This window comes from Macaca nemestrina, chromosome 7, assembly GCF_043159975.1.
Source record: "Macaca nemestrina isolate mMacNem1 chromosome 7, mMacNem.hap1, whole genome shotgun sequence".
NCBI lineage: Eukaryota > Metazoa > Chordata > Mammalia > Primates > Cercopithecidae > Macaca > Macaca nemestrina.
The window spans coordinates 49,583,302-49,596,379 of NC_092131.1; the positions used below are offsets into that span (position 1 = coordinate 49,583,302).

The following is a 13,078-nucleotide window of genomic DNA, read 5'->3' on the forward strand; positions in this document are numbered from 1 at the left end:
AAAATTTATTACTTGTTATCACAGAAGTTTCAATAAACAGAAGGCTAAAAAAATTACTGATGAAAAATTCAATTAAGCACAAATGTCACTTAGGGTCAGTTCCATTTCATTACTTGTGATCATGAAAGATTGCTGGTGTTCCCTCTCCTTTTAAAACTGTATCCTCGGCCAAATTTGCTTACAATAAACAAATAAAATAAATAAACTTAACTGGGGTAAGTTACAGTGCTATTTTGCTGTGTAGTAAAGCCATAACTTCATTATTCAAAAGCAAATAAATACCAGAAAGAAATGCATATTTTTGTATCATGTCAACAGTAGGGTAACAAGGTAACATTCCAAAATATAAACTCCACCTGTCACTATAAAATTCACACTTAGAAAATCTATAATTCCCATGTAAATCAAAGATTCATCACCAAAGAGACAGAAATTCTTTCTTCACATGAGAGTTTCACAACCTAAATTATCAAAAAGTTTACACTAAAGATTATCACTTTCCAAATAGTTACAAATGTGAGGATCTGAAACAAACAAGTTCATAAACAACTCAAAATTTATTTTGGGCTGGTGTGGTGGCTCACGCCTGTAATCCCAGAACTTGGGAGGCCGAGGCAGAGGGATCACTTGAAGTCAGGAGTTCAAGACCAGCCTGGCCAACATGGTCAAACCCTGTCTCTACTGAAAATACAAAAATGAGCTGGGCATGGTGGCAGGCACCTGTAATACCAGCTCTGAGGCAGAAGAATTGGTTGAACCCAGGAGGTGGAGGTTGCAGTGAGCCGAGATCTCACCACTGCACTCTAGACTGGGCAACAGAGCAAGACTCCGTCTAAACAACAACAAAAAAAAAATTGTTTTGAATCTTTCCCTCAAAATATAAATTATTATAATAAGTTATCATTATGATAAAAGGCTTTAAACGGAGTAACATTAGCTAAAATCTACTGTCAGACATTGCATTACTCAAAATAATATGATAAAATTCTAAAACATACCTTTATCCAAGCTTGCACAGGAGGAAGAGATGCTTCTTTGGGACTAGACAGAGGTGAACCGACATCAGTGCTACCATTTGAAATGCTGTCAATATCTACACTGGGTAATACCTACAACAAAATACAACATTCAGTTTTCTGTTTATCATTTTTACTCAAATACTTTTATAAGTATGTATATATACATGTACATGTATGTGTGTGTATATATATACATATACATAAAAACAAAGCATGCCCTTTAAGTTTTTATTGTGAAGCCAATGGATAACAAAATTTTTAAATTATGAAAGCATATTTTATAAAATATGAAAAAAAGAAAAACACAAAATTCTATCTGAAGATAACTTCATTTTCACTATTCCCTTTGTCTTTTACTATCTACTTATATGTAACTAAAATTTAAAATAGTTTTCATTCTTGATTTTTCATTGTGATTACAATGAAGAACCATAAACACTTATCATGCTTTTGTATAGACTTCATAATTATATTTTTAAATGACTATATAACATTTCAACAAACATGTCTTATTTAATTATGTTTCAATTAGAAAAATTTAGAACATTTCCAGTTTTTCCACTATTATATATATATCACTACAAAAAAAACTTACACACACACAATCTTCTTCCTAAACTCTAAACTCTAAATTAATTCACTATGCTAGATAGCCAGATATTGGATTAACTTTCTGGGCCACAGGACATGAATACTTAAGATTCTTGGAAGTACTGGTGAAATGTAATCCTAACAACCTCTATTTACATCATCAAAAACATAATTAATTCTAAGTTTTACCCAACCCTCACCAAAATTAGATAATATGATTGTTTCAGCAATAACAGTTTTTAAATGGATGCATATTAATGTTATTTTAATTTGCATTATCTTGGTTACTGGCAAAATTTATTTAGTTTGCTTGCTGATAAACTGTACTTCCTCTTTTGTAGAGTCTTATTCATGTCCTTTGAACATTTCTAGACTTGGATCTGTGTTTTCTTATTAATTTATGGAGATCTTTATATTTAAAAATTAATGCTTTACTAGCATCTTCCTTTCTTTTTTTTTTTTTTTTTTTCAGACGGAGTCTCGCTCTGTCGCCCAGGCTGGAGTGCAGTGGCTGGATCTCAGCTCACTGCAAGCTCCGCCTCTCCAGTTTACGCCATTCTCCTGCCTCAGCCTCCCGAGTAGCTGGGACTACAGGCGCCCGCCACCTCGCCCGGCTAGTTTTTTGTATTTTTTAGTAGAGATGGAGTTTCACCGTGTTAGCCAGGGTGGTCTCGATCTCCTGACCTCGTGATCCGCTGGTCTCAGCCTCCCAAAGTGCTGGGATTACAGGCTTGAGCCACCGCGCCCGGCCGCATCTTCCTTTCATATGTTCTTACTGTGTGTTGTTTGCCTTTTAATTTAGGATTTTTTCCCCCGATCTAGATCCTCTAATTTCCTCCATGAACTGACTGTGCTAGTGATGCTCATTCATTCAATACACATTGACTGGGTTTGCACTTGGCTCAGGTTGCTGTCCAGGTTAAAGTGTCCCCAGGTCCCCCAAAGCCTCCACAGCTGCTGCACAGCTGGGTTAGTGAGCCTACACTGTCAGAAGGATGCCCAAAGACTGCTGTAAGTGAGGAACACATTTGGGTTCATGTTGGGAGTTCCTTGCCCTGCAAATATGACTGGGAGTTGAAAGGTTCTGCTCCAGGCCAGGGCTTTATTGTGTGTTTGCTCCTGTCAAGCACAGGGCCAGGAATCTTCCTGAGACCCACTGGCTGCCTCAGCCCTAACAACTTGGCTGTGAAAACACACTGTCAATTTTAGCTGCAGGGCAGAAGTCACTCTATGAGAATGAAGTGTTTGTGGAGCTACATGGGCGATTTCTAAGTCCCTGGGAATCTCTCAAGCTGGTGGGTTGAGGCTGTTCTGTATAAATTTGTGCAGAAGAAATGGATGGTTCGTTTGTTCAGGGAGGAGTGTCCAGTCAAAAATCAGTACTAAGAGGCTGTTGACTGTTCATGTGGTGGCATCTGACAGCTCCAGGATTATCTTCTCCTCAGCGGTCAGGATACAAGAATGAGGCAAGTCTTCTCTCTTCCCAGAGGGCATACTAAGTTGCCCAAGAAAACTCATTTGTCCTGGCTCAATCACAAGAGGAACCCAGGAGCAGTCTAAGGACTGGAGTGTTCTAATTATTTGTAAGTAAGCAAGGATGGTAAGATGAACACAGGGGTTGGAGTAAATCAGCCAAAAAGTTTACCATAGTTCATGAACACTTTCCTACAGTTGCCTCCTGACTGGTCAATAGAAAGTCACATGTAAACACTCCTGTTCATTTTTGTCCAGACCTGGTGAAGACCTCAGCTTCTACAGCTGGATCCCAGGCTGAAGGGCAGATGTTTGAATGTGAAATGTCAAAGGGTTTCTTCCCACATGAGGCTGTTTAAGTCTTGCATTCATTCAAATCTTCTAACATATGCTAGTGTAAAGTTTGAAGTATTAATTATATAAGTCACATATATTAACTTTTTAAAATTAATTATAATACACGGTTAAATTGTTCCCTTTGGAATATCATCAAGCCACTTGTATATAAGTCATTGGCCTAGAAGAGCAGCTTAAATCATGCAAAACAGGATAGAAACATCACATTAATATTACAGTTTAAAAAATAACAGAGCTGGCTGGGCACAGTGGCTCATGTCTGTAATCCCAGCACTTTGGGAGGCCAAGGCAGGTGGGTCACCTGAGGTCAGGAGTTTGAGACAAGCCTGGCTAACCTGTGAAACCACATCTCTACAGAAAAAAAATACAAAAAAATTAGCCGGGCGTGGTGGCAGGCGCCTGTAATCCCAGCTACTCGGGAGGCTGAGGCAGGAGAATCACTTGAACCCAGGAGGCAGAGGTTGCAGTGAGCCGAGACTGCACCATTGCCCTCCAGCCTGGGTGACAAGAGCGAAACTCTGTCTAAAAAATAAAAATAAATTTTAAAATAAAAGGAGCCATGATAAAAAGCAATATTTTCATGAAGCAATATAATGGATTTCTGTTCTAACATTAAGCAAAAAAAATTTTTCTTCCTTAAAATTTTCTACTCATGCACCCTGGCATACCTGTACAGTAAGCTGAGGAGGATCCTTTTTTTCTGACTTCATTTCTACAACAGCTATGTTAGGTTTCTTTACTCCAGTTTCTACTTTTCGAGATGATGGAGGAATAGAAGTAGTCACAGTTACAGGGTGTGGCTTGCTGATAATCACTCCAGCAGGTGGCATGGTATCACTATTACTTTGGGTTTGTCCTAAGAAGTTTAGGGGAAAAAATAAGTCAACTAGTTCAGAAAAAAAGGGAAAAGTCTAATACACCAGCTGGATCTTAATGGCTATATTCTCATATTTTAAAAAGCCCTATCTGACAATCACCTCTCTCTCCATCATCAGCATTGTCGACATACTCACCATACCCAGTGACTTTTATTAGGCACTTATACGTACTAAACACTTCACATCACTATCTCATTTAATCCTCAAAATAAAGGCTAATAGAAAGCTATTAATATTATCCACATTTTAAAATGTCAACAACTTTCACTTCCAAAGTCCCATTTGTTTTCTACATATCAAAAGTAAAGAGGGGCAGTACAGTGTACTTGTTGAAAACACAGACTATAAAGCCAGACTGTCTCTGCCTGGGTTTGAACCCTGGCACCACTCTAGCTGTGTGGCCTTTGACAAAGTATGTAACCCTTTTGTGCTTCAGTTTCCTTAGGTATACAATTTGTATATTACCATGTGCTTTATAGGGTGGATTAAATGAAAGAATATATGTAAAATGCCCAGAACTGTACCTGGCACACAGTAAGGACTTTAAAAGTGTTAGCTATTTTATTACTAGAATATATGTTTAAACAGAGAGCTATTATGTTGACATGCCATTAACCCATAATATCAAACATAAAAAATTCTCTTACGTTAAAAAATATTCATACTTATTGTTAATCAAAACAAAAGAACAGCAATAACACTAAAGGGCAAAAAGAGCTAATTAGACTTGAAGAGCTGGTGTGAGGACAAAAATGATCTATTCAATTTTTAACATGATGACTCAGAGAGAAGGCAAGTAAGTAAACAAACAACTATTGGCTTAGATTACACACCCACACAGCTTTCACTTATGATAGCCTAGTTCAAAAGTACCAAAAAAAGTACCTTAATACTTCCCCAAAGACATAATGATATTAACAAGACAATCAAACCTCTTGAATTATTATGAATGTCCATGACATATTTAACTTTTTTTTTTCAAGAGACAGGGTCTTGCTCTGTTGTCCAGGCTGGAGTACAGTGGCATAATCATCACTCACTGCAGCCTCAAACTCCTGGGCTGAAGGGATTCTCCTGCTTCAGCCTCCAGAGTAGCTAGGACTACAGGTGTGAGCCACCAAGCCCAGCTATTTTTTTTTTTTTTTTGAGACAAGGTCTTGCTATGTTGCCCAGGCTGGTCTCAAACTCCTGGTCTCAAGCAGTCCTCCCATCTCGGCTTCCCAAAGTACTGTGATTAAAGGCATGAGCCACTGTGCCCAGCCAAAACATTGTTTAAAATTTCATTTCATCTACAATAATATACCATAACACACCAAAAGAATTTTTCCTGTTGGTGAAACTATAGCAGGAACCCATCATTTCAGAGATTGCTATTACACAGCATAAAACATATTCTGAGGCCCTCCCCCAAAAAACAAATAACATTTACAGGAAAAGGTAGATGACTATCATGTTAGTACCATTTTGTAAGTTCTGCTACTGCTGATAAGAATTTAAAATTCACTGGCTGGGCATGGTGGCTCATGCCTGTAATCCCAGCACTTTGAGAGGTTGAGGTGGGCGGATTGCTTGAGTCCAGGAGTTCCAGACCAGCCTGAGCCACATAGCGAAACCCCGTCTCTAATAAATAAACAAACAAACAAACAAATAAATAAATAAAATTAAATTCATCCCACATATTTTGTTGATTCTTACCTAAAAGAATTGCCATGGGAATCAGATGACCTTCCAGTGTACCTGAAAAAGTAGGCATTTCTCTACTTGGGCTAAACAAATACTGCTGATCGCCATGAGGTAACATAGGAACGGAATGTTTCATTTTAGAATCTATCTTCATAGGTTTTGTTGCATAGGAGTCAGTCTGTGTTCTTATTGACTTTACCTTAGTGCCTAAAATAATCACCAATGGCAGATATTTTAAAATATTGTTAGAATATCTACTATCCAGACATCTAGAAATACAACAGCTCTTCACAGAAAAATCTTAATTCTATATATAAGGTTACAAGGCCCCAAAACAGAAGTAATATATAGACTAGAGGTGGCAAACTTCTTAAATGGCCAGATAGTAAATATCTGTCTGGCAAGCCACGTGATCTCAGCTGTAATGACTCAGTTCTGCTGTTGTATCATGAAAGAAGCCATGGACAATATATACATGAATGAACACAGTTAGAGGCAAAGGAAACTTTATAAAAACAGGCAGCTCATGTGTAGGCCACAGTTGCCAGCCCCTGAATAGATATACAACTTGTACAGCTACTATGACAAAATAGATACAATAACTAGAAAAAAATTTTAAAGATTCTGAAGAATATTCCAACGACGTTTGAATTCTTTAAATTTTTTTCCATAGGTACGAAAGAGTTAACGATCATTTTTGGAATTGATGATTTTCATTTTCTCATTACACCTTTACACACAACATAATTCTGAATAACCAGCTTTTATCCTTTTAAAATATGTACAGATAATCGGTTTCTCTACTTACTTAAACCTTACTAATATCATTATATAGTAGTTTCTCCTTATCTGTGGTTTCTCTTTCCCTGTCTCAGTTACCCAAGGTCAACCTTGGCTGGAAAATATTAAATGGAAAATTCGAGAAATAAACAATTCATAAGTTTTTAAAAATTATTTATTTATTTTTTTAGATGGAGTCTCACTCCACCCAGGCTGGAGTGCAGTGGTGCGACCTCAGCTCAATGCAACCTCTGCCTCCCAGGCTCAAGTGATCTTGCCACCCTAGCCTCCCGAGTAGCTGAGACCACAGATGCATGCCACCACGCCTGGCTAAGTCATAAGTTTTACAGTGTACGCTGTTCTGAGTAGCACGATAAAATCTCATGCCATCCTGCTCCATCCTGCCCAGGACATGAATCATCCCTTTGTCCAGGGTCTCTACACTGTAGACACTACCTGCCCATTAATAACTTAGTTGCCATCTCAGTTGTCAGATTAAAAGAACATAGTACATGTTAGAGCTTGGTACTATCCACAGTTTTAGGCATCCATTGAGGGTATTGGAACATATCCCCCATGAATAAGGGGGACTACTGTACATTTTTTTTCTGTCCTATGATGTATACATACACATATAGTCATTATATCCTAAATCTTAAAAAAAATAAAAATTTGATTTTATTTCTCTTTGGAGAAGTGGATAAGTGTCTATGGAACACACACACACACACACATAAAATAAAGAATAAAGTAAAAGGGCAAAGGAAAAGAGGCTAAAATATTTTCTAAATAATTTCCTAACATTACATTTTTACTTTTAACATGCGGGTGCTTTCAAAAAAAAAAAAAATGCAGGAACTGCCAAAGTTTTAGTGTTTAATAATAGCACAACTGACCAAGGTCCAAGATGTGAAGATACCATGTTCAAGAAAGTGGTGGGTAAACTGCTCTATAAACTAACTATATAGTATGTGATAAGAATGTATGCTTTATAATATAAAACCTGTCTACACACAGTAGTTAGCTGAAAAAAGTCATTCAATCTTCTCTTGGATCAGAAAAATGATATTCCAGATTCCATTATAAATTATTAGCAACTCTCAACTCTTGTGTGTGGCAGGTATCTTGTTTTCACCTTCCAGTTCTTCCACCCCAGCCTGTGTCATGGGGTTTGTGATGTTCTTCTCCAGATCATCAATGTGACTACTCATATCATCAATTCTCCCAATGATCTGGTCAGACATAGTCTGAAATTTATCTTGCGTCTGCTGCAGCGGTGTCTACACCACCGAGGTGAGGTCCTGCAAGGTCTTGGGGTCAGTCTTCGCCATCTCCCCAGTGCCCAGGTTGGTGGTGATGTCTCAGACTGTCATCTATGCTTCCACTTCACATGTGGGTGTTTTTATGTATCTAATTCTTTTTTAGAGACAGGGTCTTGCTCAGTTGCCCAGGCTGGAGTGCAGTGACACTATCATAGCTCACTGCAAACTTGAACTCCTAAGCTCAAGTGCTGAAGCAATCCTCCCACCTCAGCCTCCCAAGTAGCTGGGACTACAGGCATGCCCGGCTAATTTTTTTAATTTATTGTAGAGACAGGATCTAGCTATGTTGCTGAGGCTGGTCTTGAACACCGGGTCTCAAGCAATCTTCCTGCCTCAGCCTCCCAAAGTGCTGGGAATACAGGCATGAGTCACTGTGCCCAACCTACACACCCAGACTTTTAAATATTGTTTCCTTTTGTTTATGATCCCAGGAAGAAAAATTGTCATACCATGTCTATATTCTTTCATCTTGTTCTCTGATACTCATTCATTCTATTGAATGAATATTTTTCTTGAGTATTTAAAATGTCTGTTCAGCATCTAATATGTGTTAAACATTGTTTCAGGCACAAGGAATACAGAGATGACTAAACCAACTGTACTCATAGAGCTTATAGTCTAGTAGTGACAAATAAATAATATAAATAATAAATCAAACAAATAAACAAAAATATAACACAGGAAGTGTGAAGTGCTATGAAGAACAATATGGCAGGGTGAGGAGATAAAGAGGAACAGAAGATAATTCTTAGAATAGAATGGTCAGGGTAGAGCTCTCCAAGGAGCTATCATCTAAGAGCAGAGACGGAAGAATTGAGAGGGAGAACCATGCAAGTGCCTGAACGAAGAGCTCTCCAGACGGAGGAAAAAAGAGGGACTGAGGCCTTAGGATGAGCATAAGTCCCTAGGTTCTGATATGGCTTGGCTCTGTGTCCCTACCCAAATCTCATCTCAAATTGATCCCCATGTGTCACGGGAGAGACCTGGTGGGAGACGACTAAATCATGGGGGCAGTTTCCCCTAATTTGTTATTGTGACAGAGAGTGAGTTATCATGAGATCTGGTAGTTTAAAAGAGCATGGCTTCCTTTGCTCCCTCTCCCCTGCTGCCATGTAAGATGTGCCTTGCTTCCCTTTGCCATTACTGTAAGTTTCCTGAGGCCTCCCCAGAGATGTGGAACTGTGAGTCAATTCCACCTTCTTGTCTTTATAAATTACCCAGTCTCAGGTAGTTCTTTATAGCTGTATGAAAATGAACTAAATACAGGCACTCAATCACTTCTGATCATTAAAAGGGTTACTGAATAAAGTTATTTTTGGATTTGAAAGCATTTTAAAGTCTCAAATTATTTTTTGCAAAGACTTTCAAAACCCCACATATAAATTAATAGCAAAGCTACACTAGGCCGGGCACGGTGGCTCATGCCTGTAATCCCAGCACTCTGGGAGGCTGAGGCAGGTGAATCACCTGAGGTCAGGAGTTCAAGACCAGCCTGGCCAACATGGCGAAATCCTGTCTCTAATAAAAATACAAAAAAAAATTTGCTGGGTGTCATGGCTACTCGGGAGGCTGAGGCAAGAGAATCATCTGAACCTGGGAGGTGGAGGTTGCAGTGAGCCAAGATCGTGCCACTGCACTCCAGCCCGGATGACAGAGCAAGACTCCATCAAAAAAAAAAAAAAAGCAAAGCTACACTAAATAAGAGAAAACTTTAGGGTAAATATCATCCATTAGGATAAATATCACCCATAAGCTATATGCTTTCTATTTTAAATTAGTAAAATTTCTATATAACCTAACACTCTATATGATCGCATAACCTTTAGAAAGGAAAGGGAACCAAAGTAACCACCAGAGCTCCAACTTCTAGAAAGGATAAAAGAGGAAAATGGGTTTGTATCTACTAGTTATCACATATTGTCAGCTTTAGTTTACTGATTGCCAAGTAGAAGCTGAGAAACTATAATACATAACCAAAGTCAACAGACTTAGTATGTAACCAAGAGTTGTATTTAAATATACAGTACCAGTGAAACAGTAGATGTGACTCAAAACACACAGTGATAAATGAAGATGTTTTCAGTTGTGCACAAAAGCAAAACAGTTTTCACCTTTCTACCTAAGTTTCTTTGAAAACAAACAAAACTGCAAAAATGCTCATCAACACTTTTACGATAATAAACAGTATATGGCTGATCTTTCTGTTCATAACGGACCAAGGTCTTCAGGGAAATGTCTCCTTTCCTAGATTATAATTTAGATGCTCAAGATTCATCATCACCCAGCCCGGGCAATGTGGCAAAACTGTGTCTCTACAAAAAATACAAAAAAATTAGCCAGGCGTGGTAGTGCGCGTCTGTCATCCCAGCTACTTGGGAGGCTGAGGAGGGAGGATCACTTGACTCCAGTAGGTTGAGGCTGCAGTGAACCATGATTGTGCCACCGCACTCCAGCCTGGGGGATAGAGTGAGACCCTGTCTTTAAAAAAGAAAAAAAAATCATTTTCTCCTAAATAAAAATTTTATGATGCTTTATCTGAAGATGCCATTTAATTCTACATTTCTTCCCAATTATACCTATGCTGTGTCTGATTTTTAAATGTTGGTGTATTTCTTCCCACCTCTCCAAAGAGGAACTATTTTTCCATCCCCAAGCATTATATAATTTGAACAGCAAGTATAAGCTATAAATATAAAAAACGAAAAGAAACTTTATGTATTAAACTGATACTATTAAGAAATGAGATTAAACATAGAAAATGAGATTCCTTACCTTTAACTCGTTCTATTACTTTTGGTCTCTGTGGTTTGGACTTAGGAGATGGAGAATTAAATCTGAGATATGGTCCTTTTTTAAGAGTGCTTCGATGGCCCTGATAAACTGGCTTTCCATAGACTTGTAACATATAATCTTCATCTTGTATTACTGTGGTTGCTTTCAAAAGCCCCTATGTGTACAAAGTTATTCAACTCACCACGAAAATAGTCATCAAACACTTATCTCATTTTTCTAAAGCCTCCTTTTGCTAGCTTAAGTATTATAATAAGAATGATTAGGTCAAACCTAACCTCTATTTTAAACAGCCCTTAAGTTCTAGATACAGGTTTCAAGTATTAGTTTGAAAAGCTTTAAATACAAAAATCATCCACCTAAGAAACATGAAAATTTTTACATTACTAAGTATATTTTCAGCACCAACAAGAAACATTTAAACACATTTTACATATTTACTCCAGTACAATAAAAATACAGTAACCTTAACCTTTAAATAATTTTATATATTTCTGAATCCGCCTTCAACCATAATCTAAATGTCACAGAAAGGTAGCATTTATTGAGCATCTACTAAGTACCAAGCATTGAATTAGATGCTTTACTGATCTGCTCAACAATCCATGTTTGGCACTTAGAAACTTATAGCCTAGGGCAGTCAAAAAAATTTCCTCCATACCATCTAGTACCATGCCTTGCATATACTAGGCACTAAACATGCATTTGTTAAACTGAAACATACACACACAAATGAAACACAATTTTGGGTACCATAAACTAGAGAATCTACTTTTTGGACTAGATGATCTCTAGATATACCTTTATACTTGCTATAACTACAAAATGATGATGTCAGGGTGTGAGATCTCAGAAGAAAGGAACTATCTATTTTGTTCAGTGCTTTTCACATTATAAATCCAAAACCCTAAATATCAATAGTGTAAAGATACTTACATTTGTATAGTTCTTCATGTTTTTAAAACACCTTTAACATTCGCTTCATTATTTCTCTCTTAAAGGAAATGATCGATTATAACACAACAATTATGTTAAAAGAATAGATTAGGATCTTACTTCCTTTCTCTCTTTCTGTAAACTTGAAGTAGGCATGCCCCTTGTAGGTAGATTTCTAAAATGCTCTTCTATTTGCTTTTGAGAATGTTTTCTTGGAATTACAGATTTGTTTACAGTTTTATCTTGTGTGTTGGTTCTAATATCTTTAGTCATATTCTGACCTTTCTTGGTTCTCTGATTCTTCTGATCAAATCTTTTTTGTTCATAATCTGTTCTTGACAGTTCATCCTTAACATAACCAAAGTTAAAATTACTTAAAATATATACAAATAGTAATGCTTTCACATCAGAAACTATTAGAATTTATTTTTTGCTGTTATATAAATACAGTTTAGCAGTTTTAAATGTGTTAAAAATAAAGGATATTGGCTTTATTGGATACATAAAAATAAAAATTCTCTGGAAAAATAAACAAAACCCTAAAAATACTACTATCTTTTGGAGCAGGGAATGGAAATAATAGAAGGGTTGCAGGGGTAGGAGGACAACTTTGCATGACAAACCTTTTTACACTTTTTGATGATTGAACCATATGAATTTTGCTAACAGTTTAAAAAATTAAAAATACGTTTCAAAAAAGGCAAACAATTTTGTAACAAAACTCTGAGATAAATATAAATTAAAATTATGTGAAAGTTTAAACAAATACATTTTACATGAGATTCGTGGCAAAAGAATAAGATATATTGCCAGTTAGCTGTAGAGTGCAAACTAGACTCCAAATCTTCTGACTCTTAGTTCAACTTTTTTGTGTGTACCACATAGTACCTAAAATAAATTTTTCGTAAGTTCATTAGAAGTAGATATTTTTAAACAACAAAGTTTTAAAATATATTTCTGTGTTTATTGCTGTGGAAACAGTACTGACACTTCACCTTGCTACCTTTGTAAGTAGCACATAAGCTCATCTACAGTCAAAACAACACACCTTGTACCCCAGGACATAATAACAGCTTAGCCTGTCTAGTTCTGCTCACTCAAATATAAAAAAATTTTAAATTTCCTTTACATTATGGACCCTCTAAGAAAGATAACTCCCAGACTTTTTCAATGCGGATGTTTGAAGATGTACCATGCCCATTGTGGATGTGAGAAAGAGGCTGTTTATCCATCTGGTATTGACTTCTGT

The 13,078-nt window shown here is 37.1% G+C and overlaps 1 protein-coding gene and 1 pseudogene across 15 annotated transcripts in view; both read right to left on the minus strand.

The window, feature by feature from the left end:
• Nucleotides 1–13,078, minus strand: part of LOC105473617 (KIAA0586 ortholog) — a 123,548-nt gene that overhangs the window by 76,155 nt on the left and 34,315 nt on the right. For all 15 annotated transcript variants that reach the window (XR_982355.2, XR_011625835.1, XR_011625836.1 and 12 more), the window contains 5 exons: nucleotides 11,950–12,177; nucleotides 10,876–11,050; nucleotides 6,014–6,208; nucleotides 4,109–4,296; nucleotides 999–1,109 (listed from right to left, as the gene is read on the minus strand). Coding sequence is in view for 11 of the 15 variants with exons in the window: in XM_011727479.2 (XP_011725781.2) it covers nucleotides 999–1,109; nucleotides 4,109–4,296; nucleotides 6,014–6,208; nucleotides 10,876–11,050; nucleotides 11,950–12,177 (897 nt within the window). In the remaining 4 variants the exon portion in view is untranslated. The remainder of the gene's footprint in view (nucleotides 1–998; nucleotides 1,110–4,108; nucleotides 4,297–6,013; nucleotides 6,209–10,875; nucleotides 11,051–11,949; nucleotides 12,178–13,078) is intronic.
• On the minus strand, nucleotides 6,215–10,869 carry LOC105473616 (heat shock factor-binding protein 1 pseudogene; annotated as a pseudogene).